Source organism: Heterodontus francisci, chromosome 41 (genome assembly GCF_036365525.1).
Source record: "Heterodontus francisci isolate sHetFra1 chromosome 41, sHetFra1.hap1, whole genome shotgun sequence".
Taxonomy (NCBI): Eukaryota; Metazoa; Chordata; class Chondrichthyes; order Heterodontiformes; family Heterodontidae; genus Heterodontus; species Heterodontus francisci.
The window spans coordinates 31,986,354-32,013,979 of NC_090411.1; the positions used below are offsets into that span (position 1 = coordinate 31,986,354).

General features: G+C 40.0%; 2 protein-coding genes and 1 pseudogene across 2 annotated transcripts; all 3 read left to right on the plus strand.

Annotated features, from left to right (window-relative positions):
* Nucleotides 1-794: 794 nt before the first annotated feature.
* LOC137353681 (ferritin heavy chain B-like) lies at nucleotides 795-10,665 on the plus strand. Its single transcript, XM_068020042.1, has 6 exons — nucleotides 795-899; nucleotides 1,992-2,138; nucleotides 2,990-3,115; nucleotides 9,011-9,157; nucleotides 9,952-10,077; nucleotides 10,519-10,665. The coding sequence occupies exons 1-6, from the start codon at nucleotides 795-797 to the stop codon at nucleotides 10,663-10,665; spliced, it is 798 nt and encodes a 265-aa protein (XP_067876143.1).
* A 3,830-nt stretch (nucleotides 10,666-14,495) lies between these two features.
* LOC137353682 (ferritin heavy chain B-like) lies at nucleotides 14,496-27,554 on the plus strand. The gene is made up of 6 exons (XM_068020043.1): nucleotides 14,496-14,600; nucleotides 15,693-15,839; nucleotides 16,365-16,490; nucleotides 26,168-26,314; nucleotides 26,846-26,971; nucleotides 27,408-27,554. The coding sequence occupies exons 1-6, from the start codon at nucleotides 14,496-14,498 to the stop codon at nucleotides 27,552-27,554; spliced, it is 798 nt and encodes a 265-aa protein (XP_067876144.1).
* LOC137353308 (ferritin heavy chain B-like) lies at nucleotides 19,256-21,202 on the plus strand (annotated as a pseudogene).
* Nucleotides 27,555-27,626: the final 72 nt, after the last annotated feature.

The window sequence follows — 27,626 nt, forward strand, 5'->3', positions numbered from 1 at the left end:
TCGGTGTGTTATTGCTTTGCTTTGTTACTGGTTAATTCTTGTTTTATAATAAATTGATAATTTTGTTATTAAATAAACCTGGTTAGTCTATTTATACTGGGGTAAAAATAGAGTATATGATTGACCAAATCAGTAACTGGGTAAACATTTAAATACATGTTGTGACCTGTGGAGAAGCGGGATTAGAAAAAAATTGCACTCCTCCCACCTCAGTCCAAACAGAAAATACAGAGGAACAATTTTCTCTGGTGACATAGTCCAGGACAAGGGGTATAATCTTAAAATTAGAGCTAGACCATTCAGGGGTGATGTCAGGAAGCATTTTTTCACAAAAAGTGAAATGAAAAGCCGGAACTGTCTCCCCCAAAATGTTGAGATCAATTAAATATTTCAAAAGTGAGATTTTTGTCAGGTTTGGGTATGAAGGAATATGGATCCAATGCAGGCAAAATGCATTTAGATACAAACCATGATCTAATTGAATGGTGGAACAGGCTTGAGGGGCTGATTGGCCTCCTCCTGTTCCTATGTTCCAATCACAGTCTAATCATCCAAACCTGCCTGAATTCCACAGCTCTCATTGTCTCTGGGTCCACCCCCACAACCCGTCTACATTGTTAATTGGTGCCTGGATTCATGAGCGATTCCTGACTGGCTACCTGGAATTGTCAATCATCATTAATGATGTCATTCCCTGTTTGAATGCAGGCTGTCCCAGTAGCATAAATACAAGAGCTTGGGTAGGAAGCAGTTATATTGTTGTTTGAGCTTAGCTTCTGTTAGTAGTAAAGATTATGATGGCCTCTCAAGTGCGTCAGAACTACCACAAGGACTGTGAAGATGCTGTTAACAAGCAAATCAACCTGGAGCTCTATTCCTCTTATGTTTATCTTTCCATGGTGTGTATTGCTTTCTGGGGGTCCTATTTCAAAGTTAAGAGTGGAATTTCAATGGATTTTGAGTAGCTAGAATTTTTCTGGGCCAATTAGTTGGGTTTATTATCTATCTCTGTAGTTCTCCCTGGTCTTAAATCAGTGAACACCCTTGAAACAGGGACTCTGTTCCTTTCTCTGTAATCTGTCCAATTTTGAAAGTAACTCTAAGGTTCCATGAGGTTTCCAATTGAGGATTCATGTTGAAGATGTATAAACCTAGTCACATTTTCCCACTTAAATGATGATTTACTTTTAGTGACTATTTAGCAAACATTGTCTGACTAGTTCTGGCCAGTCTTTTCCCCCTTTGTTAATGAGTAAATCCTGTGGTGCTGTCCTTTTTGTAGGAGGGGTAATTATCTTGCATGAAGCAGTAATCTACAGGTCTTTACTGAATGAAGAGAATAAAATCTCAATCACTTCAGTCTTCTTTGGGGGGAACAAAGGATATGTCCTACTGTTTAGTATAATTTGAATGCTGAAATGTAACTTTGATCCAAATACTATTGCTTTTAGTGATCTTGCAGGGAGGGGTGTTTCAACAATTTTGCATTTTACAGTATAAACTTGAAAAGCTAAGCCCCTTTTAATTGAAAGCAAATTCTTTTGAGGTGAAGGTGATTTATCTACCATGTAATTACTACCATTTTTCATTCTCATGAATGAGACTTGGGTAGTTGAGTAAATCCTGTAGTGTTAAGCTCTTGTCTGAGGAGTAGTGATATTACATGAAGCAGTAATCTTAAAAATCTCATTCTACTGAATGCAACTTCTCTTCTATCACTTCACTGGGGGACAAAAGATGTCCTGCTGATAACTATAGTTTGAGTGCCTGAAATGCAACTTTGATCCAAACAGTGTTACTGCTTTTTTTTTGTAATGTTACAGGGAGGGGTATTTCAACATTTAACATTTTACAGCCGAATTTTGGAAACCCAAGCCCCTTTAATTGAAAGCAAATTCTTTTGAGATAAAGAATGGGTGATTTATTTACCAGACCATAAATGAGATTTGGGTCTGACCTCTCTCCCCTTCCCATTTTGTCTCTACCTGCAGTCCTATTACTTTGATCGGGATGATGTTGCCCTGCGTCACTTTGCTGAGTTCTTCAAGGAGCAGTCACATGAGGAACGGGAGCACGCTGAGAAACTGATGAAATTCCAGAATAAACGTGGAGGCCGAATCATCTTGGCAGACATCAAGGTTGGGATCTTATCTTCACGGAATCCATGATCTAACTTGGATACTTTCAGGCTATGTTCCTTATTCTAATGTCAGTACTCAATCCAGAGTTTAATGAGTAAAATTTCTAGTGTTGGTGAGTTGGTATGACTGACCTTTGTCTCCTATATTTATAAAATCAATAAATGGATTTTCAGAAGTAACAACGTCTGCTTTGTCAACTATTGGCTGAAACATAGTGCTTAACTAGGTAACAGTCTTGAGACATGAAATCGTGTGACATTGATCACAAGTCGTGGGAGTCAGTTGCCAGCATTCGCCAGAGCTGGCGGGCAGCCATAAAGACAGGGCTAAATTGTGGCGAGTCGAAGAGACTTAGTAGTTGGCAGGAAAAAAGACAGAGGCGCAAGGGGAGAGCCAACTGTGCAACAGCCCCAACAAACAAATTTCTCTGCAGCACCTGTGGAAGAGCCTGTCACTCCAGAATTGGCCTTTATAGCCACTCCAGGCGCTGCTTCACAAACCACTGAACACCTCCAGGCGCGTATCCATTGTCTCTCGAGATAAGGAGGCCCAAAAGAAGTCTTGAGAATGTGGGCCACAGCTGTAGATGTCCCTTAGATGTAGTTGAGGATTATAAAGGAGTAAAAGAAAATTTAGCGTAATTGGGATCTGAGCTTTGACTAAAAATGGCAGTGCAGAGGCAATGAACTGATCCAGTGTCCTGTAATGGTCTGTCAACCCAGTGATTAAACCCCATCCCTCATAGTATTGGGGTGCACAGATTGTCTTTGCTGCTAACATTGTTGACCTTGAGCATAACATCCCTTGGACTTTGCACTCCCACTAACAGGACCACTATTTTGTTCCAGAAGCCAGAGCAGGATGAGTGGAGCAATGGTCTGGAGGCAATGCAGAGAGCTCTGCAGATGGAGAAGGATGTGAACCAGAGTCTGCTGGATCTGCACAAACTCTCCACTGGCAACACTGACCCTCATGTAAGTTAATATTGGAATGAGTTTTCAGATGGATTGAATGTGATAATTGGAATGTGCCTTTAACTCTGGTAGTGTTCCATATGTTTTTGGGCCTTTTATATTTTTATATATTTTTTTTTAAAAAGCCATTCACACTGTTTGTGGATCACCAAACTGTTCACAAGGTACTTGGTTTCTATGGCATCAATCTTTTGTATTCACTTTGTGTAATGGATTTGACTTGCCATATTCTAGGTAAATTTTGGTCTTGTCTGGCTAAACTTACTCACAGAATAGAATGATTTCATTCTGTGCTGACCACTTTGCCTGTTGCCTGTGCTTGTTCTCTAGAGCAAGTTTCGCTCCCATCTGCAGTACTTGCACCATTATCCCAGTGCAAATAAAATCTTATCGAATGAAGTTACTTGCATTTTTTAAAGCTAACTATACTTGCCTGTTTCTCATGTTCTAGTTGTGTGACTTCCTGGAGACTCACTACTTGGATGAGCAAGTGAAGATGATCAAGAAGCTTGGAGATCATATCACCAACCTGAAGAGACTGGGAGCCCCTGACAATGGCATGGGAGAGTACCTGTTTGACAAGCACACGCTGAGTTGATTAGCATTCTAGAATCGTTAGTTCTGTAATATTGGTTGAAATAAAATGTGATCCATTTCTCATTAGTATGCAATCTTATTTCTTGCTGGATGTGGAAATAAAGGTATTTATGGACTGAATTTGTTTTTCTTCTCTAAGTAACTCATTTTATTATTCAGATGACCAAGGTACCTTACTGTCCAATATCTAATTCCACTGAAACTTTACCATGCCTTTGAGTTTTGACCTCCTACATCCAGATTCGGTGAAGTGATTCAATGTCTGCTTCGGTTAGTCTGCTCGCATCTTCCAATTTTCAGTGAGAAACTTGTAGGGAATGTCTGAAATATGCAAGTTTCACTGCAAAAGTAATTTCTTGCATCGACAGCTGATATGTCATGCAGCTGTATGACACAAGGACGGGATGCTGAATTTGGTTTTGACCCCCTGTTCTCATTGAAGCAAAGGGCAATGCAGAGAGATTTGATAGAGAAGGGACCATGTTGACCAAGGAAGATCTAGTCCTGTTAGCTGACAACATAAGTACTCACCAACGCAGCCTTGGGGGCTTTGGGCAAGTGATGTAGGAGTATCTGAGGAGAATTTTTTTTTTAATACAACCAGTGGCAGTGCTTTGGAACCTGCTGGTTATGCAAATAGTGGCAGTGTAGCCAATAACTGACTACAAAAGGAAATTGGATCAGCATTTGGAGGAAAATACTTGTCGGTGCTAGAGTAGGGGAATGGGGCTGAATGTACTGTACTGGTCACAAAAAACTCCATGGACTGAATGGCCTCCTGTGTCATAAATGACTGACAATTCATTGTAAAACTTTCACCATCTTAATCTACCTTTGACCAGGTTGTCATTTGGCCAACTATTACTTGCAACCCTATTCACCCAGGAGCTATATTTATGAATGTCTGGGATGAGTGAATGCAGAAATACTTGGGTCAGGTAGTTATAACCCCTTCTATTTCAGGTTAAAATCATCGCTAGCAAACAAGTCTCAAGTTCAGCTTTGCAGAAGCAACAACACAGGAATTCACAACTCTTAAATTCCATGGGGCTAGACCTCCATGTTGCACTGAGACAGAGCAACAGTGTTCTGTTCGAAGCTCTCCACTTTTCATTTCCCCAACATGTCAGTTGGTTTGCGAATTCACTTTGGGCTGGCCAATCTTTTTCAAAATATTGTGGTTAGCACTGTGAGGATACATTCATTCTAGACCCATCAAGCGCAGTGTCAATTCTCCAAGAGATGGATCCAATTGTGCTCAACACAAAATGAAGTTCCATTTGCAGACTCCTGCGATTATGTTGACAAACTCTGAATCTGAGAACAGATTCAATCAGATTCACTTTGAGAAAACTCAAAGTAACCAACATCAAATACACCATTGACAGGATTCTACTGAAGAGATTAGGAAAAATGGAAGTACATGGAATTGCAGGAAACCTTTAGACATGGTCATGGAGTTGGTTGGGAGGTAGGAAACAGAGAATAGAGATAATGGGTATGAACTCCAATTGGCAGGATATGACTAGTCATCTCTCCCAGGGATCTGTACCAGGGCCTCAGTTTTTCATTATATTTATAAATGACATGAAGGAATCGAGAGCCATATATCCAAGTTTGCTAATGACGCTAAGTTACTTCGGTGTTACAGTAGGTGGAGTCAATTGGAGCAGAAAATTGAAAAGCAACATTGATAGATTGTGAGTAGCCAAAACTGTGATCGATAAATTTCAATGTGCGATAGAGCGAGAACAGAGAGAGATAAATCAGAATATTTTCTAAATGGTGAGGAGCTAGGAACTGTGGAGGAGCAGAGAGAGTTAGGGGTCTGTGTACAGAAATTACTAAAAGCTAGTGGAGTGGTATTTAAATGAATTAAAAAGTCGAATAGACTTCATCTCAAGGGTCTGGAATACAAAGGGGTGGAGGTTATGCTTTATTTGTATAAAGCTCTGGTTAGATCACATCTGGAGTATTGTGTTCAGCTTTGATATATTGACCTTGGTGGGAGTGCAGCACAGATTCACCAGAATGATACCAGGGATAAAAGGGTTAAATTACGAGGACAGTTTGCATTAACGACTCTTGTATTCTTCAATTATAGAAGAGTAACGAATTATTATAATTGATGTGTTTAACATGAGTACTAGATTTGATCAGGTGTTGTTATAACGGTGTTGCTACTTTCTTGTTGGTTTTTTTTGGTAGACTCATATTTTAGATTTATGGACATTGTTTTATTTTGGGAAAACTGAAAAGGATTCTATGGATTTTCTTGTCATTGTGGTCATTGAAAGGGCACTGAGAGGATTTGTGGTGAACAACCCTCACTGGCAGTCTCCAGTCTTCAGATAAATATCCCAGCAGGGGCTTTTTGACTTGGAGAAGATGTTTACAGAGAAGTGACAGGTCAAGATTTATAGGGGTCAGGAGGCTTGACTCTTGAGATATTGTTTTTGATTTTGCTTTGAACAGTGTGTTGCAGTGTGAACTGTTTTGAAGACAATTGGAGAAAACCAGCCAAGAGAGCAGTCACCATCAGCATCCTCTTCTATCTTTTTAAGAACTTCCTGTGAATTAAGTGTAAGAAATAGTGAAACTAATATTGCATGTCTCCTGAAAAGGCTGCCAGAAACCCTGATGGCGCATTTCACGTGGAAAACCTACCAAACCAATCTTCAATGTCGCCTGAAAAGAACTGTTCTGGAAAGATCCCAGTGGCAGCAGTCTACATGTATTTGGGACACCAAACCAAAAAAGGGACAACAGACATTTTTCTGTATCTTCTCTTTTTTCTTCAAGAATTAACAATATTTGGCCAAAGTATTCTTTTTTGCCTTTTTTGTAACAGAGCTCTAAAAAGAAAATCTCTTTTTCTGGTTATCCAGTGTATGTGTGTATGTGTCTGTGTGAGGTAAAGACCTGCTACCCGACCCTAACACGACGGGACCTGACGACATGTGTCGGGTACAGGTCGGGTCGGGTCGCTCATTTGGGTGCGGCTTTCAGGCACTTCAGGTAAGAAGTGTTGAAAGTAAAAAACCCAGCTGAGGTGGGAGTCCAGGACGTCAAAGAGGGAAACTCTAAGTCTGCGCAGTGAGCGAGTGAACGTCCCTATGACGTCATCACGCTCATGCTGCAGCTTCCTGCAGATTGGGAGTCGCAAGGTAGGTAAAAGGAACATTCCGGTAGTTGGGTTGGGCTCAGGTCGGTTTGGGCTGGGTCGGGGTCGGGCTCTGGTTAGGGCATGGGAAGAAAATGGAGGGACTCGGGCCGGATGGGGCTCGGGTCAGATGTGGTTCTGTTGGGTTTGCATTGGGTTTTTTTTCGTGACCTGAGCAGGCCTTTAGTGTGAGGGGCTAAGATAAAAGGGAACTTTCATATTTCAATCTGTGTGTTACTGGTCTTGTTTTATAATTAACTGATAATTTTGTTGTTTATTAAAGAAACCTGGTTGGTGTATTTTATTTTGGGGTAAAAATAGAGTCTATGATTGACCGTATTGGTAACTGGGTAAACATTTAAATATATGTTGTGACCTGTGGAGAAGTGGAACTAGAAAAAACAATGCCCTCCTCCCACCTCAGTCAGAACAGTATATAGAGAGAAACTATTTTCTCTGGTGGGGCAGTCCAGGACAGGGGCTATCATCTGAATATTAGAACTAGACCATTCAGGGGTGATGTTAGGAAACATTTCTTCACAAAAAGGGATATGGAAATCTGGAATTCTCTCCCCCAAAATGTTGACATCAATTAAACATTTCAAAACTAAAACTGTTAGATTTTTGTTAGGTTTGGTATGATGCAATATGGATCCAATGCAGGCAAATGTCCTTAAGTGACAAACCATGATCTAATTGAATGGTGGAACAGGCTTGAGGGGCTGATTGGCTTCCTCCTGTTCCTATGTTCCAATCACAGTATAATCATCCAAACCTGCCTGTCTTCCACAGCTCTCATTGTCGCTGGGTCCAACCCCCACAGCCTGACTCCATTGTTAACCGGTGCCTGGATTCATGAGCGATTCCTGACTGGCTGCCTGGAATTGTCAATCATCATTAATGATGTCATTCCCTGTTTGACTGCAGGCTGTCCCAACAGTACAAATACAAGAGCTTGTGCAGGAAGTAGTTATATTGTTGTTTGAAGTTAGCAGGAAAGATTATGATGGCATCTCAAGTGTGTCAGAACTACCACAAGGACTGTGAAGATGCTGTTAACAAGCAAATCAACCTGGAGCTCTATTCCTCCTATGTTTATCTTTCCATGGTGTGTATTGTTTTCTTGGGGTTCTGTTTCAAAGTTAAGACTGGGATTTCAATGTATTTTGAGTAGATAGAATTTCTGTAGGTCTCACAGCTCCAGCGACCTGGGTTCAATTCTGGGTACTGCCTGTGTCGAGTTTGCAAGTTCTCCCTGTGTCTGCGTGGGTTTCCTCCAGGTGCTCCAGTTTCCTCCCATATGACAAAGACTTGCAGGTTGATAGGTTAATTGGCCATTATAAATTGCCCCTAGTATAGGTCGGTGGTAGGGAAATATAGGGACAGGTGGAGATGTGGTAGGAATATGGGATTAGTGTAGGATTAGTGTAAATGGGTGGTTGATGGTCAGCACAGACTCGGTAGGTCGAAGGGCCTGTTTCAGTGCTGTATTTCTAAACTTAAACTAAATATTAATTGGGTTTATAATGTATCTTTCTAGTTCTCCTAGACTTAAATCAGTGAACACCCTTGAAACAGGGACTCTATTCCTTGCTCTGTAATATTTATGTCCAGTTTTGAAAGTAACTCCAAAGTTCCGCGTGGTTTCCAATAGAGGATTCACGATCATGTATAAACCTATTCAACTTGAATGGCAACAATTACGTTTAGTGACTAGTTAGTGGAACACTGTCTTTCCCCCTTTGTAAATGAGTAAATCCTGTGGTGCTGAATTCTTTTGTTTGAGTAATGAATTTGCATGAAGCAGTAATTGAAAAGTCTCATTCAGTCCAATAAGACTTTTAGATCACTTGTCTCTTCATTGGTGGACGAAGGATGTCCTGCTGATAAATGTAGTTTAAATGCTGAAATGAAACTTGGATCCAAATAGTGTTACTGCTTTTAGTAATGTCACTGGGAGGAGCATTTCATCACGGTTAGTATTTTACAATATTAACTTGAAAAACCAAGCCCCTTAATTGAAGAAAATTCTTTTGAGATAAAGAATGGATGATTTACCAGGATGTTATTTTTAACATGACCATGAATAAGATTTGGGTCTGACCTCTCCCTTTCCATTTTGCCTCTACCTGCAGTCCTATTATTTTGACCGGGATGATGTTGCCCTGTGTCACTTTGCTGAGTTCTTCAAGGAGCAGTCACATGAGGAACGGGAGCACGCTGAGAAACTGATGAAATTCCAGAATAAACGTGGAGGCCGGATCATCTTGGAGGACATCAAGGTTAGATTTAATAAGCCGCTCCCTTCAACAGATTGGACTGCAGTTTTGATTCGATAGGATAAAAGCAAAATACTGCAGATGCTGGAAATCTGAAATAAAACCAAGAAATGCTGGAACCACTCAGCAGGTCTGGCAGCATCTGTGGAAAGAGAAGCAGAGTTAACGTTTTGGGTCGGTGACCCTTCTTCGGAAATCCGGAATGTTAACTCTGCTTCTCTTTCCACAGATGCTGCCAGACCTGCTGAGTGGTTCCAGCATTTCTTGTTTTTATTTCAGATTTCCAGCATCTGCAGTATTTTGCTTTCATCCTATGTTCCTTTATTCTAATGTCAGTACTCAATCTAGAGTTTAATGAGTAAAATTTCTAGTGTTGGTGAGTTGGTATGACTGACCTTTGTCTCCTATATTTATAAAATCAATAAATGGATTTTCAGAAGGAACAACGTCTGCTTTGTCAACCATTGGCTGAAACATACAGTGCTTAACTAGGTAACAGTCTTGAGAATTTGGGCCACAGCTGTAGATGTCCCTTAGATGTAGTTGAGGATTATGAAGGAGAAAAAGAAAATTTAGCATATTTGGGGGAATTGGGATCAGAGCTTTGGCCAAAAATGGCAGTGCAGAGGCAATGAACTGATCCAGTGTCCTGTAATGGTCTGTCAACCCAGTGATTAAACCCCATCCCTCATAGTATTGGGGTGCACAGATTGCCTTTGCTGCTAACATTGTTGACCTTGAGCATAACATCCCTTGGACTTTGCACTCCCACTAACAGGACCACTATTTTGTTCCAGAAGCCAGAGCAGGATGAGTGGAGCAATGGTCTGGAGGCAATGCAGAGAGCTCTGCAGATGGAGAAGGATGTGAACCAGAGTCTGCTGGATCTGCACAAACTCTCCACTGGCAACAGTGACCCTCATGTAAGTTAATATTGGAATGAGCTTCCAGGTTTGAAGGTGATGATTAGAATCTGCCTTTAACTCTGGTAGCATTCCATAAGTTTTTTTTTTTGTCTTCATATTTAAAAACCAAGACATCCACACTAGATCTGGATCACTGAACAGTTTGCAAGGTACTTGGTTTCTCTGGCATCAATCTTGACTTGACTCCCAGTTTAATGGAATTGATTTGCCACATGTGGGTAAATTTAGGCTTTGTCTGGCTAAATATATCCACAGAATCTGAATGATTTTCCTTCTGTGCTGACCACTTGGCCCACTGCCTGTGCTTCTTTCTCTCGAAAGTCTCGCTCCCATGTGCAGTACTTGTGCTATTATCCCAGTGCAAATAAAAATCTTATCCAATGAAGATTCTTGCTTTTTTTAAGCTAACTATACTCACCTGTTTCTCTTATGTTCTAGTTGTGTGACTTCCTGGAGACTCACTACTTGGATGAGCAAGTGAAGATGATCAAGAAGCTTGGAGATCACACCACCAACCTGAAGAGACTGGGAGCTCCTGACAATGGCATGGGAGAGTACCTGTTTGACAAACACACGCTGAGTTAATTAGGGTTCTGCAACTATTAGTTCTGTACTTGCTGAATGCTTTTTGATTGCCAGTTTTCTCGTCTCTTGCTGTATATGGAAATAAAAGTATTTATAATGGATCTGATCTTTGTATAATTCAATAACTGATTTGATTATTCAGATCATTATGCCGAGTTATATACTGATTCCATTTAAACATTTCCCTCTCCCTGGCCAGCCTCCCAAACTTGGTTCAATGCCTTCCGAGGATAACTTACTCACATCTCCCAATTTTCATCGAGAAGCTTGTAGAGGATATCTGAAATATGCAGCTTCTGCTGCAGCCATGTTCTTGCTGCTGTAGGTGAAGTAGCATGAACTTGTGAAATATGGGGAAAGGATACCCAATTTCTACCTGCATGTGACCTTTATGTCCACTTTTAGACAAGAATTAACCACCTTTAATCTGCCATTTGATTAACTAATATCTGTATCCCTATTCACCAAAAGGGTATGTTTACCAATGTCTCGCCTCAGTACAGGGAGATGCTTGGATGAGGTAGTAGGAGACCCTTACGAATTGAGCTCATAAATCTTCCCTCATAACAGTCCTGCACTTTGCCGACAGTGTACTGTGATCTTACAGGTCTTAAATTCCATGGGGATTGTGCTCCATCGCTCCAGCGTTATGTGGAGCAACAACGATCACTTTAAAGCTTCTCCATTTTCTATTTCCCTAATTTGCTGGTTAGGTTGCAGAGTCAGTGTGGATCACTTTCCATCTATTGTGGTCAAGATTGGTATCCCTGGCTTGGTCTAGACCCACCTGGGGGTGCATCAACTTTCCAAGTCATCTAAATTTGGATCCAATTGTGCAAAATGGAATTTCCATTAACAAACTCATACAATTACATTATTAATTACTGACTCTGAACAGATTCAGTTTGAGGAAAGCCAATATCAAACACATCACGGACATGGTTCAACACAAGAGATGAGGAAAAATGGAAGCCTGTGCAATTGGAGGAAATCTTTATTTATGGGTGGAGATTTGGTTTTCAGATGGGAGACAGAGTAGGGATAATGGGTGTGTACTCCAAACTATGGCTCGTCATCCTTTCCCGGGATCTATACTGTGGCTTCAGCTTTTCATTATATTTATAAATGATATCGATGAAGGAATAGAGTGCAGGATATGCAGGTTTTCTGATGCCACTATGTTGGGTGGCACAGTTAGTGTAAATTGGAGCAGGAATTTGCAAAGGGACATTGATAGAGTAAGTGAGTGTGAAAATAGGACTGCAGGTAGAGACAAAAAAAAAATTGAAGAAAGCCAGGTCACATCCAAAATTCCCTCCATGGTCACATCAAAAATGGTGGCAGTATCATAGATGAAATACCCATTCATAACTTCAATACCTTGCTTTTGAAAGCATTTACAGTTTAAGGGAGAAAGTATGATTCTTACACAAAGCACAATTGGCTTCATTAATCTTTTCTGAAAAGGTTGAAAGTCCCTCCTCATGAAGTAGAAACAAGGCAAGTGGCTAAAATTAGACAAGAGGGATCCATGATATTTTTTGGTAGAATCTATTAGAGGTCCAAGTGCAGGTAGGAAACCGAGAGTAGAGATAATGGGTCTGTACTCTAATTGGCAGGCTACGATGAGTCATCTCTCCCAGGGATCTGTACCTGGGCCTCAGTTTTTCATTACATTTTTAAATGACATGAAGGAATCGAGAGCCATATATCCAAGTTTGCTAATGACACTAAGTTACTTAGGTGGAGTAAATTGGAGCAGAAAATTGAAAAGCGACATTGATAGATTGTGAGTAGCCAAAAGTGTGATCGATAAATTTCAATGTCAGAGCGAGGACAGAGAGACATAAATCAGAATATTTTCCAAATGGTGAGGAGCTAGGAACTGTGGAGGAGCAGAGAGAGTTAGGGGTCCGTGTAAATTACTAAAAGCTAGTGGACTAGTACATAAATGAATTAAAATGTCTAATAGTCTGTTAGTCTTCATCTCAAGGAGTCTGTAAAACATAGGGTGGAGGTTATTGTATATTTGTATAAAGCCCTGGTTAGATCACATCTGGAGTACTGTGTTCAGCTTTGATATATTGACCTTGGTGGGAGTGCAGCACAGATTCACCAGAATGATACCAGGGATAAAAGGGTTAAATTACGAGGACAGTTTGCATGAATGACTTTTGTATTTTTCAAGTATAGAAGAGTAAAGAATTATTATAATTGATATGTTGAACATGAATAATAGATATGATAAGGTATCGTTGTGATGGTGTTGCTATATTTCTCGTTGGTTTTTGTTGAGGACTCATATTTTAGATTTATGGACATTGTTTTATTTTGGGAAAATTGAAAAGGATTGTATGGATTTTTTTTCACTGGGGTCATTGAAAGGGCACTGAGAGGACTTGTTGTAAACAACACTCACTGGAAGTTACCTGTCTTCAGATAAATATCAGCAGGGGCTTTTTGACTTGGAGAAGATATTTACAGAGAAGTGACAGGTCAAAATGTACAGGGGTCAGGAGGCTTGACTCTCGAGATATTGTTTTTGGTTTTGCTTTGAACTGTGTATTGGGATATAAACTGTTTCAAGGCAATTGGAGAAAACCAGCCAAGAGAGCAGTCACCATCAGCATCCTCTTCCATCTTTTTGAGAACTTCCTGTGAATTAAGTGTAGGAAATAGAGAAACTGATGCTGCATGTCTCCTGAAAAGGCTGCCAGAAACCCCTGACGGTGCATCTCACCTGGAACACCAGCCAAACTGATCTTCAATGTCGCCTGAAAAGAACTATTCTGGAAAGATCCCAGTGGCAGCAGTCTAAGGGTATTTAGGACGGAAAAACAAAAAAGGGACAACTGACATCTTTCCATATCTTCTCTTTTATCTGCAAGAATTAGCAAGTATCAGGCCAAAGTATTCCTTTTTGTCTTTTTTTTGTAACAGAGTTCTAAAAAGAAAATCTTTTTTTTTCTGGTTCTCCAGTGTGTGTGTGTATGTTTGTGTGAGGGGCTAGGGTAAAAGGGAACTTTCATTTTTCAATCGGTGTGTTATTGCTTTGCTTTGTTACTGGTTAATTCTTGTTTTATAATAAATTGATAATTTTGTTATTAAATAAACCTGGTTAGTCTATTTATACTGGGGTAAAAATAGAGTATATGATTGACCAAATCAGTAACTGGGTAAACATTTAAATACATGTTGTGACCTGTGGAGAAGCGGGATTAGAAAAAAATTGCACTCCTCCCACCTCAGTCCAAACAGAAAATACAGAGGAACAATTTTCTCTGGTGACATAGTCCAGGACAAGGGGTATAATCTTAAAATTAGAGCTAGACCATTCAGGGGTGATGTCAGGAAGCATTTTTTCACAAAAAGTGAAATGAAAAGCCGGAACTGTCTCCCCCAAAATGTTGAAATCAATTAAATATTTCAAAAGTGAGATTTTTGTCAGGTTTGGGTATGAAGGAATATGGATCCAATGCAGGCAAAATGCATTTAGATACAAACCATGATCTAATTGAATGGTGGAACAGGCTTGAGGGGCTGATTGGCCTCCTCCTGTTCCTATGTTCCAATCACAGTCTAATCATCCAAACCTGCCTGAATTCCACAGCTCTCATTGTCTCTGGGTCCACCCCCACAACCCGTCTACATTGTTAATTGGTGCCTGGATTCATGAGCGATTCCTGACTGGCTACCTGGAATTGTCAATCATCATTAATGATGTCATTCCCTGTTTGAATGCAGGCTGTCCCAGTAGCATAAATACAAGAGCTTGGGTAGGAAGCAGTTATATTGTTGTTTGAGCTTAGCTTCTGTTAGTAGTAAAGATTATGATGGCCTCTCAAGTGCGTCAGAACTACCACAAGGACTGTGAAGATGCTGTTAACAAGCAAATCAACCTGGAGCTCTATTCCTCTTATGTTTATCTTTCCATGGTGTGTATTGCTTTCTGGGGGTCCTATTTCAAAGTTAAGAGTGGAATTTCAATGCATTTTGAGTAGCTAGAATTTTTCTGGGCCAATTAGTTGGGTTTATTATCTATCTCTGTAGTTCTCCCTGGTCTTAAATCAGTGAACACCCTTGAAACAGGGACTCTGTTCCTTTCTCTGTAATCTGTCCAATTTTGAAAGTAACTCTAAGGTTCCATGAGGTTTCCAATTGAGGATTCATGTTGAAGATGTATAAACCTAGTCACATTTTCCCACTTAAATGATGATTTACTTTTAGTGACTATTTAGCAAACATTGTCTGACTAGTTCTGGCCAGTCTTTTCCCCCTTTGTTAATGAGTAAATCCTGTGGTGCTGTCCTTTTTGTAGGAGGGGTAATTATCTTGCATGAAGCAGTAATCTACAGGTCTTTACTGAATGAAGAGAATAAAATCTCAATCACTTCAGTCTTCTTTGGGGGGAACAAAGGATATGTCCTACTGTTTAGTATAATTTGAATGCTGAAATGTAACTTTGATCCAAATACTATTGCTTTTAGTGATCTTGCAGGGAGGGGTGTTTCAACAATTTTGCATTTTACAGTATAAACTTGAAAAGCTAAGCCCCTTTTAATTGAAAGCAAATTCTTTTGAGGTGAAGGTGATTTATCTACCATGTAATTACTACCATTTTTCATTCTCATGAATGAGACTTGGGTAGTTGAGTAAATCCTGTAGTGTTAAGCTCTTGTCTGAGGAGTAGTGATATTACATGAAGCAGTAATCTTAAAAATCTCATTCTACTGAATGCAACTTCTCTTCTATCACTTCACTGGGGGACAAAAGATGTCCTGCTGATAACTATAGTTTGAGTGCCTGAAATGCAACTTTGATCCAAACAGTGTTACTGCTTTTTTTTTGTAATGTTACAGGGAGGGGTATTTCAACATTTAACATTTTACAGCCGAATTTTGGAAACCCAAGCCCCTTTAATTGAAAGCAAATTCTTTTGAGATAAAGAATGGGTGATTTATTTACCAGACCATAAATGAGATTTGGGTCTGACCTCTCTCCCTTTTCCATTTTGTCTCTACCTGCAGTCCTATTACTTTGATCGGGATGATGTTGCCCTGCGTCACTTTGCTGAGTTCTTCAAGGAGCAGTCACATGAGGAACGGGAGCACGCTGAGAAACTGATGAAATTCCAGAATAAACGTGGAGGCCGAATCATCTTGGCAGACATCAAGGTTGGGATCTTATCTTCACGGAATCCATGATCTAACTTGGATACTTTCAGGCTATGTTTCTTATTCTAATGTCAGTACTCAATCCAGAGTTTATTGAGTAAAATTTCTAGTGTTGGTGAGTTGGTATGACTGACCTTTGTCTCCTATATTTATAAAATCAATAAATGGATTTTCAGAAGTAACAATGTCTGCTTTGTCAACTATTGGCTGAAACATAGTGCTTAACTAGGTAACAGTCTTGAGAATGTGGGCCACAGCTGTAGATGTCCCTTAGATGTAGTTGAGGATTATAAAGGAGTAAAAGAAAATTTAGCGTAATTGGGATCCGAGCTTTGACCAAAAATGGCAGTGCAGAGGCAATGAACTGATCCAGTGTCCTGTAATGGTCTGTCAACCCAGTGATTAAACCCCATCCCTCATAGTATTGGGGTGCACAGATTGTCTTTGCTGCTAACATTGTTGACCTTGAACATAACATCCCTTGGACTTTGCACTCCCACTAACAGGACCACTATTTTGTTCCAGAAGCCAGAGCAGGATGAGTGGAGCAATGGTCTGGAGGCAATGCAGAGAGCTCTGCAGATGGAGAAGGATGTGAACCAGAGTCTGCTGGATCTGCACAAACTCTCCACTGGCAACACTGACCCTCATGTAAGTTAATATTGGAATGAGTTTTCAGATGGATTGAATGTGATAATTGGAATGTGCCTTTAACTCTGGTAGTGTTCCATATGTTTTTGGGCATTTTATATTATATATTTTTTTTAAAAAAGCCATTCACACTGTTTGTGGATCACCAAACTGTTCACAAGGTACTTGGTTTCTATGGCATCAATCTTTTGTATTCACTTTGTGTAATGGATTTGACTTGCCATATTCTAGGTACATTTTGGTCTTGTCTGGCTAAACTTACTCACAGAATAGAATGATTTCATTCTGTGCTGACCACTTTGCCTGTTGCCTGTGCTTGTTCTCTGGAGCAAGTCTCGCTCCCATCTGCAGTACTTGCACCATTATCCCAGTGCAAATAAAATCTTATCGAATGAAGTTACTTGCATTTTTTAAAGCTAACTATACTTGCCTGTTTCTCATGTTCTAGTTGTGTGACTTCCTGGAGTCTCACTACTTGGATGAGCAAGTGAAGATGATCAAGAAGCTTGGAGATCACATCACCAACCTGAAGAGACTGGGAGCCCCTGACAATGGCATGGGAGAGTACCTGTTTGACAAGCTCACCCTGAGTTGATTGGGGTTCTGCAACAATTAGTTCTATACTTTCTGAATTCTTTTTGATTGCCAGTTTTCTCATCTCTTGCTGTATATAGAAATAAAAGTATTTATCATGGATCTGATCTTTGTATAATTCAATAGCTGACTTGATTATTCAGATCATTATGCCTAGTTATATAATGATTCCATTTAAACCTTTCCCTGGCCAGCCTCCCAAACTTGGTTCAATGCCTTCTGAGGATAACTTACTCACATCTCCCAATTTTCATCGAGAAGCTTGGAGAGGATATCGGAAATATGCAGTTTCTGCGACAGAAGTGTTCTTGCTGCTGTAGGTGAAGTAGCATGAACTTGTGGAATATGGGGAAAAGATACCCAATTTCTACCTGCATATGACCTTTTTGTCCACTTATTATAGACAAGAATTAACCACCTTTAATCTGCCATTTGATTAACTAATATCTGTACCCCTAATTCACCTAAAGGGTATGTTTACCAATGTCTAGCCTCAGTACAGGGAGATGCTTGGGTGAGGTAGTAGGAGACCCCTACGAGTTGACCTCCTAAATCTTCCCTCATAATAGTCTTGCACGTTGCAGAAAGTGCACTGCGACTTTACAGGTCTTAAATTCCATGGGGATTGTGCTCCATCTCTCCAGCGTTATGTGGAGCAACAATGATCACTTTAAAGCTTCTCCATTTTCTATTTCCCTAATTTGCTGGTTAGGTTGCAGAGTCAGTGTGGATCACTTTCCATCTATTGTGGGCAAGATTGGTATCCCTGGCTTGGTCTAGACCCACCTGGAATACATCAATTTTCCAAGCCATCTTAATTTGGACCCAACTGTGCAAAATGGAATTTCCATTAACCAACTCATACAATTACATTATTAATTACTGACTCTGAACAGATTCAGTTTGAAGAACGCCAATATCAAATACATCATTGACAAGGTTCAACACAAGAGGTTAGGGAAAAATGGAAGCCTGTGCAATTGGAGGAAATCTTTCACTGGGTGGAGATTTGGTTTTTGAGGTGGGAGACAGAGAGTAGGGATAATGGGTATGTACTCCAAACTATGGCTCGTCATCCTTTCCTGGGATCTATACTGTGGCTTCAGCTTTTCATTATATTTATAAATGATATCGATGAAGGAATAGAGTGCAGGATATGCAGGTTTTCTGATGCCACTATGTTGGGTGGCACAGTTAGTGTAAACTGGAGCAGGAATTTGCAAAGGGACGCTGATAGAGTAAGTGAGTGTGAAAAATTATGAATGATGGAGTTTAATGTGAAGTTAAGGTTCCATGGACAGAAATTAATCAAAACCAGTGGACCAAAACAAAACAAATTGAAAAAACAAAATCAATGTTCATCTCTCACGAGGGCTGAAAATCAAAGTGGTGGAGGTTATGTTACAGTTGTATAAAGCTCAGGGTTAACCACATCTGAAGTACTGTGTTCATTTTGATCTGTTGGCCTTGGTGGGGGAACAGCACCAATTCACCAGAATGATACTCAGGCTAAATGATAAGGTCACTTTGCACTGACTGGTATGTATTCCTTCGTGTATTGAAGATTAAGTGATGATTATAATTGAGCTGTTGAAGATAATTAATGGGTTTAATAACGTAGATAGAGAGAAACTATTTTCTCTGGGACAGGGCTTCATCTTCAGATTAGGCAATTCAGGGATGATATTGGAAAGCATTTCTTCACAACATGGGAAAATAGAAATCTGGAACTCTCTTCCCCAAAATGGATCAAGTCAACATTCAAAATTGATGTTAGGTTTTTGTGAGTTAAGGTCATGAAATCATGAACCAAGGCAGGGAAATGGCATTAAGACACAGAGCAGCCATGATCTAATTGAATGGTGGAACAGACTTGAATTGGCCTCCTCCTGTTCCTTTGTTCCAATCACAGAATAATCTTGTAAATCAACCTGCACTCCACATCCCTGATTGGCTCTGGGTATCTCACCCCACCCGCTGCTCCTTAATTGGTGCCTCGAGGCATGGAGGATTCCTGACTGGCTATCAGGGATTGTCAATCATCATTGGTGATGTCATTCCCTGTTTGAATACAGGCTGATCCAGTTGCATAAATACAAGAGCTTGTGAGGGAAGTGGTTAGATTGCTGTTGTTGTGTTTGATTTAACTTCTGTCAATATTAGAAGTGAAGATGGTTTCCCAAGTGTGACAGAACTACCACAAGGACTGTGAGGATGCTGTTAACAAGCAGATTAACCTGGAGCTCTATTCCTCCTATGTTTACCTGTCCATGGTGAGTTTTGTATGTTTTGGGGTCCTAATTCAAAATTCAGGCTGTGACTTCATTGTATGCTGTTGTTTAGTGAATTGGCTTTTGGATGTATCTCAATAGCTCTCCCGAGACTTAATCCAGTGGATTATATTTAATAGTAATTCTGTAGAAGGTCTCATTAACAGACTGCTCCCGGCTCTGTAGTTGTCTTATTCGGAGATATTTTATACCTGAAACCAGCTCCATGGTTCCATGAAGCTTGTAATTGAGGATTCATCTTGAAGTATTAACTTGGTCAAATTTGTAACTTGGATGACAACAATTAACTTTAATTGGGTGACTCGTGAGTGAAATATGGACTGGCTTTCTCTTTTTACTAATTGAGTGAAATTCTTTGAATCCTCTGTCACGGAACCTGGATCTTGGTACTTGATTGTGCCAAAATGTTGAACTGCTGAATCTGGAAGGTTTTACTTTTTTTTAATTTAAATCCCTGAATTGGGGAAAGGGATTGGTGAAGGAGGGGGGGGAGGGAAGAATGTCCCACTGAAATTTGAGCTTTCAACCTGCACTTGGACCTCTAATAGATTCTGCCAAAAAATATCATGTTTCCCTCTTGTCTAATTTTAGCCACTTGCCTTGTTTCTACTTCATGAGGAGGGACTTTCAACCTTTTCAGAAAAGATTAATGAAGCCAATTGTGCTTTGTGTAAGAATCATACTTTCTCCCTTAAACTGTAAATGCTTTCAAAAGCAAGGTATTGAAGTCATGAATGGGTATTTCATCTACTATGATACAGCCACCATTTTTGATGTGACCATGGAGGGAATTTTGGATGTGACCTGGCTTCTTCAATTTTTTTTTTTTGTCTCTACCTGCAGTCCTATTACTTTGATCGGGATGATGTTGCCCTGCGTCACTTTGCTGAGTTCTTCAAGGAGCAGTCACATGAGGAACGGGAGCACGCTGAGAAACTGATGAAATTCCAGAATAATCTTGGAGGACATCAAGGTTGGGTTTAATGAATGAGTGACCTCCTGTCTGGATCCCTGTAAATTGATGCTTTAGAAAGTATTTGAAAGAATTGATTCCATGGTTTAATGCAGTAATTGTATACATTTGTGACCCACTAGTTGCTTTTCCCCATTGTTCACCTTCTACTTTCTCATGCGTTTTTGTTTTAATCCATTGTAAGTGAACTGTCTGACTTTCCTCTTCAGAAGCCAGAGCAGGATGAGTGGAGCAATGGTCTGGAGGCAATGCAGAGAGCTCTGCAGATGGAGAAGGATGTGAACCAGAGTCTGCTGGATCTGCACAAACTCTCCACTGGCAACACTGACCCTCATGTAAGTTCCTAACATTGCAATTTTTCATGCATTGGTGATATTGGAATTTGCCCTGCACTCTACATTGGTAAACTTCTGTGTCAGTTTGTTTTTCATTTTTAGATTTTTGTTTTTGGGCCAAGAAGCCATCTACGCTGTAGACCTGGATCATTAAACTGTTCCCAAGGCACTGTGTATCTGCAGCATCAAAATGTTTCTTGTGCAGTCCATTCCCTGTTTTATTAAAATTGGTTTGCCATTTTTGGGTAATTCTGCTCTTGTCTAGTTAAATGTGCCCATGTCACACTGTCCCAATTCCAAACCGGTGTAATTTCCCTTCTGGAGAAGATCCTCATTAAACACCTGTTTGGCATTTTCTATTTCATGTTCTAGTTGTGTGACTTCCTGGAGACTCTCTACTTGGAGGAGCAAGTGAAGATGATCAAGAAGCTAAGAGATCACATCACCAACCTGAAGAGACTGGGAGCCCCTGACAATGGCATGGGAGAGTACCTGTTTGACAAGCTCACCCTGAGTTGATTAGCATTATAGAACCATAGTTCTGTAATATTGGGAGAAATAAAATGTGATCCATTTCTGGTTATTATGTAGTTTTCTCATTTCTTGCTGTATGTGGAAATAAAAGTATTTATCATGGAGTGGTCTTTTGTTTTTCTTTGTATAGATAAGTAACTCATTTCATTATTCAGATTACCAAGATACCTAGCTGTCTAATATCTGGTTCCACTGCAACTTTACCATGCCTTTTGAGTTTTGCCCTCCTACATCCAGTTTCTGAGAACTGATTTCAATGTCTGCTTAGGATAGTTTGTTCACATCTTCCAATTTCACTGAAAAACCTGTCGGGAATATCTGAAATATGCAATTTTTATCACAAAGGTAGTTTCTTACATCTGCAGCTGAAATGTTGTGCAACATGAGAAAGGGATGCTGAATTTTGTTTTGACCCCCTGTTCTCATTGGAGCACAAGGCAATGCAGAGAGATTTGATAGAGATGTGAAGATACTGACAGGGGAACAAAGGAAGATCTATTCCTGTTAACTGATTGTACAAGTACTTGGGACACACACGTAGGGGGTTTGGGCAAGAGATGAAGGAATAGTTGAGGTGAACCTTTTTTTTTAATGACCTGGAACATCCTGCAGCGAAAGCAAAAAATGACATCAAAAAGAAATTGGGTGAGCAGGTGGAGGCAAAAAAACTTGTAGGTGCGAGAGTAGGAGAATGGGACTGAATGCAGTGTACTGGTAACCAGAGACTCCGTGGACCGAATGGCCTCTTGTGTCATAGATGACTGACATTATTCATTGTAAAATATTCACCATCTTAATCTGCCTCGTGGCCAGGTTGTCATTTGTTCAACCATTACTTGCACCCCTATTCACCAGGAGCCATACTTACGAATGTCTGGGATGAGTGAGTGCAGAAATACTTGGGTCAGGTAGTTATAACACTCTATGTCAGGTTAAAATTTTCCCTCACAATCAAGTCTCAATAGACTTCAGTTTTGCAGAAGCAACAACACAGGACTTTACAACTCCTAAATTCCCTGGGGCTTGACCTCCATGTTGCACTTAGACGGAGCAACAGAGTTCTGTTCGAAGCTCTCCACTTTTCATTTCCCCAACATGTCAGTTGGTTTGCAGATGTGCTGTGGAATGTTTCGGGCTGGACAATCTTTTTCAATATATTGTGGTTAGCATTGTTAGAATAGATTCATTCTACACCCATCAAACGCAGTGTCAATTCTCCAAGAGATGGATCTAATTGTGTTCAACACAAAATGAAGTTCCATTTGCAGACTGCTGCAATTATGTTGACAAACTCTGAATCTGAGAACAGATTCGATCAGGTTCACTTTGAGAAAACTCCAAGAAGCCAACATCAAATACATCATTGACAAGATTCTACTCAAGAGATTAGGAAAAACGGAAGCACGTGGAATTGCAGGAAACCTTTAAACATGGTTGTGGAGTTGGTTGGGAGGTAGGAAACCGAGAGTAGAGATAATGGGTATGTACTCCAATTGGCAGGATACGACGAGTCATCTCTCCCAGGGATCTGTACCTGGGCCTCAGTTTTTCATTACATTTTTAAATGACATGAAGGAATCGAGAGCCATATATCCAAGTTTTCTAATGACACTAAGTTAGGTGTTACAGTAGGTAGAGTAATTTGGAGCAGAAAATTGAAAAGGGATGTTGATAGATTAGGTGAGTAGCCAAAACTATGATAGATGAATTTCAATGTCAGATAGAGCGAGGACAGAGAGACATAAATCAGAATATTTTCCAAATGGAGAGGAGCTAGGAACTGTGGAGGAGCAGAGAGAGTTAGGGGTCCGTGTACAGAAATTACTAAAAGCTAGTGGACTAGTACATAAATGAAGTAAAATGTCTAATAGACTGTTAGTCTTCATCTCAAGGAGTCTGTAAAACATAGGGTGGAGGTTATGCTATATTTGTATAAAGCCCTGGTTAGATCACATCTGGAGTACTGTGTTCAGCTTTGACATATTGACCTTGGTGGGAGTGCAGCACAGATTCACCAGAATGATACCAGGGATAAAAGGGTTAAATTACGAGGACAGTTTGCATGAATGACTTTTGTATTTTTCAAGTATAGAAGAGTAAAGAATTATTATAATTGATATGTTGAACATGAATAATAGATATGATAAGGTATCGTTGTGACGGCGTTGCTATATTTCTCGTTGGTTTTTGTTGAGGACTCATATTTTACAATGATGGACATTGTTCTATTTTGGGAAAATTGAAAAGGATTGTATGGTTATTTTTTCACTGGGGTCATTGAAAGGGCACTGAGAGGACTTATTGTAAACAACACTCACTGGAAGTTACCTGTCTTCAGATAAATATCAGCAGGGGCTTTTTGACTTGGAGACGATATTTACAGAGAAGTGACAGGTCAAAATGTACAGGGGTCAGGAGGCTTGACTCTTGAGATATTGTTTTTGGTTTTGCTTTGAACTGTGTATTGGGGTATAAGCTGTTTCAAGGCAATTGGAGAAAACCAGCCAAGAGAGCAGTCACCATCAGCATCCTCTTCCATCTTTTTGAGAACTTCCTGTGAATTAAGTGTAAGAAATAGAGAAACTGATGCTGCATGTCTCCTGAAAAGGCTGCCAGAAACCCCTGATGGTGCATCTCACCTGGAAAACCAGCCAAACTGATCTTCAATGTCGCCTGAAAAGAACTATTCTGGAAAGATCCCAGTGGCAGCCGCCTAAGGGTATTTGGGACACCAAACAAAAAAAGGGACAACTGACATCTTTCCATATCTTCTCTTTTATCTGCAAGAATTAGCAAGTATCAGGCCAAAGTATTCCTTTTTGTCTTGTTTTTATAACAGAGTTCTAAAAAGAAAATCTTTTTTTTCTGGTTCTCCAGTGTGTGTGTGTATATTTGTGTGAGGGGCTAGGGTAAAAGGGAACTTTCATTTTTCAATCGGTGTGTTATTGCTTTGCTTTGTTACTGGTTAATTCTTGTTTGATAATAAATTGATAATTTTGTTATTAAATAAACCTGGTTAGTCTATTTATACTGGGGTAAAAATAGAGCATATGATTGACCAAATCAGTAACTGGGTAAACATTTAAATACATGTTGTGACCTATGGAGAAGCGGGATTAGAATAAAATTGCACTCCTCCCACCTCGGTCCAAACAGAAAATACAGAGGAACAATTTTCTCTGGTGACATAGTCCAGGACAAGGGGTATAATCTTAAAATTAGAGCTAGACCATTCAGGGGTGATGTCAGGAAGCATTTTCTCACAAAAAGTGAAATGAAAAGCCGGAACTGTCTCCCCCAAAATGTTTAGATCAATTAAATATTTCAAAAGTGAGATTTTTGTTAGGTTTGGGTATGAAGAAATATGGATCCAATGCAGGCAAAATGCATTTAGATACAAACCATGATCTAATTGAATGGTGGAACAGGCTTGAGGGGCTGATTGGCCTCCTCCTGTTCCTATGTTCCAATCACAGTCTTATCATCCAAACCTGCCTGAATTCCACAGCTCTCATTGTGTCTGGGTCCACCCCCACAACCCGTCTACATTGTTAATTGGTGCCTGGATTCATGAGCGATTCCTGACTGGCTACCTGGAATTGTCAATCATCATTAATGATGTCATTCCCTGTTTGAATGCAGGCTGTCCCAGTAGCATAAATACAAGAGCTTGGGTAGGAAGCAGTTAGATTGTTGTTTGAACTTAGCTTCTGTTAGTAGTAAAGATTATGATGGCCTCTCAAGTGTGTCAGAACTACCACAAGGACTGTGAAGATGCTGTTAACAAGCAAATCAACCTGGAGCTCTATTCCTCCTATGTTTATCTTTCCATGGTGTGTATTGCTTTCTGGGGGTCCTATTTCAAAGTTAAGATTGGAATTTCAATGCATTTTGAGTAGCTAGAATTTTTCTGGGCCAATCAGTTGGGTTTATTATCTATCTCTGTAGTTCTCCCTGGTCTTAAATCAGTGAACACCCTTGAAACAGGGACTCTGTTCCTTTCTCTGTAATCTGTGTCCAATTTTGAAAGTAACCCTCAGGTTCCATGAGGTTTCCAACTGAGGATTCATGTTGAAGATGTATAAACCAAGTCACATTTTCCCACTTAAATGATGATTTACATTTAGTGACTAGTTAGTAAACATTGTCTGACTGGTTCTGGACTGTCTTTTTCCCCCTTTGTTAATGAATAAATCCTGTGGTGCTGTCCTCTTTATAGGAGGGGTAATTATCTTGCATGAAGCAGTAGTCTACAGGTCTTTCTCTACTGAATGAAGAGAATAAAATCTCACTCACTTCAATCTTCATTGGGGGTAACAAAGGATGTCCTACTGTTTAGTATAATTTGAATGCTGAAATGTAATTCCGATCCAAATAGTATTATTGCTTTTAGTGATCTTGCAGGGAGGGGTGTTTCAACAATTTTCCATTTTACAGTATAAACTTGAAAAGCTAAGCCCCTTTTAATTGAAAGCAAATTCTTTTGAGGTGAAGGTGATTTATCTACTGTGTAATTACTACCATTTTTCATAGTCATGAATGAGACTTGGGTAGTTGAGTAAATCCTGTAGTGTTAAGCTCTTGTCTGAGGAGTAGTGATATTACATGAAGCAGTAATCTTAAAAATCTCATTCTACTGAATGCAACTTCTCTTCTATCACTTCATTGGGTGACAAAGGATGTCCTGCTGATAACTATAGTTTGAGTGCCTGAAATGCAACTTTGATCCAAACAGTATTACTGCTTTTTTTTTTTGTAATGTTACAGGGAGGGGCATTTCAACATTTAACATTTTACAGCTGAATTTTGGAAACCCAAGCCCTGTTAATTGAAAGCAAATTTTTTTGATATAAAGAATGGGTGATTTATTTACCATACCATTTCTGACATTGCCATAAATGAGATTTGGGTCTGACCTCTCTTCCCTTTCCATTTTGTCTCGACCTGCAGTCCTATTACTTTGACCGGGATGATGTTGCCCTGCGTCACTTTGCTGAGTTCTTCAAGGAGCAGTCACATGAGGAACGGGAGCACGCTGAGAAACTACTGAAATTCCAGAATAAACGTGGAGGCCGAATCATCTTGGCAGACATCAAGGTTGGGATTTTATCTTCCTGGAACCCATGATCTAACTTGGATACTTTCAGGCTATGTTCCTTATTCTAATGTCAGTACTCAATCTAGAGTTTAATGAGTAAAATTTCTAGTGTTGGTGAGTTGGGATGAGTGACCTTTTGTCTCCTATATTTATAAAATCAATAAATGGATTTTCAGAAGGAACAACGTCTGCTTTGTCAACTATTGGCTGAAACATACAGTGCTTAACTAGGTAACAGTCTTGAGAATGTGGGCCACAGCTGTAGATGTCCCTTGGATGTAGTTGAGGATTATCAAGGAGAAAAAGAAAATTTAGCGTAATTGGGATTCGAGCTTTGGCCAAAAATTGCAGTGTAGAGGCAATGAACTGATCCAGTGTCCTGTAATGGTCTGTCAACCCAGTGATTAAACCCCATCCCTCATAGTATTGGGGTGCACAGATTGTCTTTGTTACTGCTAACCCTGTTGACCTTGAGCATAACATCCCTTGGACTTTGCACTCCCACTAACAGGACCACTATTTTGTTCCAGAAGCCAGAGCAGGATGAGTGGAGCAATGGTCTGGAGGCAATGCAGAGAGCTCTGCAGATGGAGAAGGATGTGAACCAGAGTCTGCTGGATCTGCACAAACTCTCCACTGGCAACACTGACCCTCATGTAAGTTAATATTGGAATGAGTTTTCAGGTTTGAAGGTGATTAGAATCTGCCTTTAACTCTGGTAGCATTCCATAAGTTTTTTGTCTTCATATTTTAAAAAAACCAAGACATCCACACTAGATCTGGATCACTGAACAGTTTGCAAGGTACTTGGTTTCTCTGGCATCAATCTTGACTTGACTCTCAGTTTAATGGAATTGATTTGCCACATGTGGGTAAATTTAGGCTTTGTCTGGTTAAATATATCCACAGAATCTGAATGATTTCCTTCTGTGTTGTTCACTTGGCCCACTGCCTGTGCTTCTTTCTCTCGAGAAAGTCTCGCTCCCATGTACAGTACTTGTGCTATTATCCCAGTGCAAATAAAAATCTTATCCAATGAAGATTCTTGCTTTTTTTTAAGCTAACTATACTCACCTGTTTCTCATGTTCCAGTTGTGTGACTTCCTGGAGACTCACTACTTGGATGAGCAAGTGAAGATGATCAAGAAGCTTGGAGATCACACCACCAACCTGAAGAGACTGGGAGCCCCTGACAATGGCATGGGAGAGTACCTGTTTGACAAGCACACGCTGAGTTAATTAGGGTTCTGCAACAATTAGTTCTGTACTTGCTGAATGCTTTTTGATTGCCAGTTTTCTCATCTCTTGCTG

Bases quoted from the DNA above. Each gene is read 5' to 3' on its own strand.
- LOC137353681 (XM_068020042.1), top strand. From the start codon at position 795: ATGATGGCCTCTCAAGTGCGTCAGAACTACCACAAGGACTGTGAAGAT. The intron at 900-1,991 runs GTGTGTATTGCT...CTCTACCTGCAG, and splicing joins CTTATGTTTATCTTTCCATG to TCCTATTACTTTGATCGGGA. The intron at 10,078-10,518 runs GTAAGTTAATAT...CTTATGTTCTAG, and splicing joins CTGGCAACAGTGACCCTCAT to TTGTGTGACTTCCTGGAGAC.
- LOC137353682 (XM_068020043.1), top strand. From the start codon at position 14,496: ATGATGGCCTCTCAAGTGCGTCAGAACTACCACAAGGACTGTGAAGAT. The intron at 15,840-16,364 runs GTTGGGATCTTA...ATTTTGTTCCAG, and splicing joins TCATCTTGGCAGACATCAAG to AAGCCAGAGCAGGATGAGTG. The intron at 26,972-27,407 runs GTAAGTTAATAT...CTCATGTTCCAG, and splicing joins CTGGCAACACTGACCCTCAT to TTGTGTGACTTCCTGGAGAC.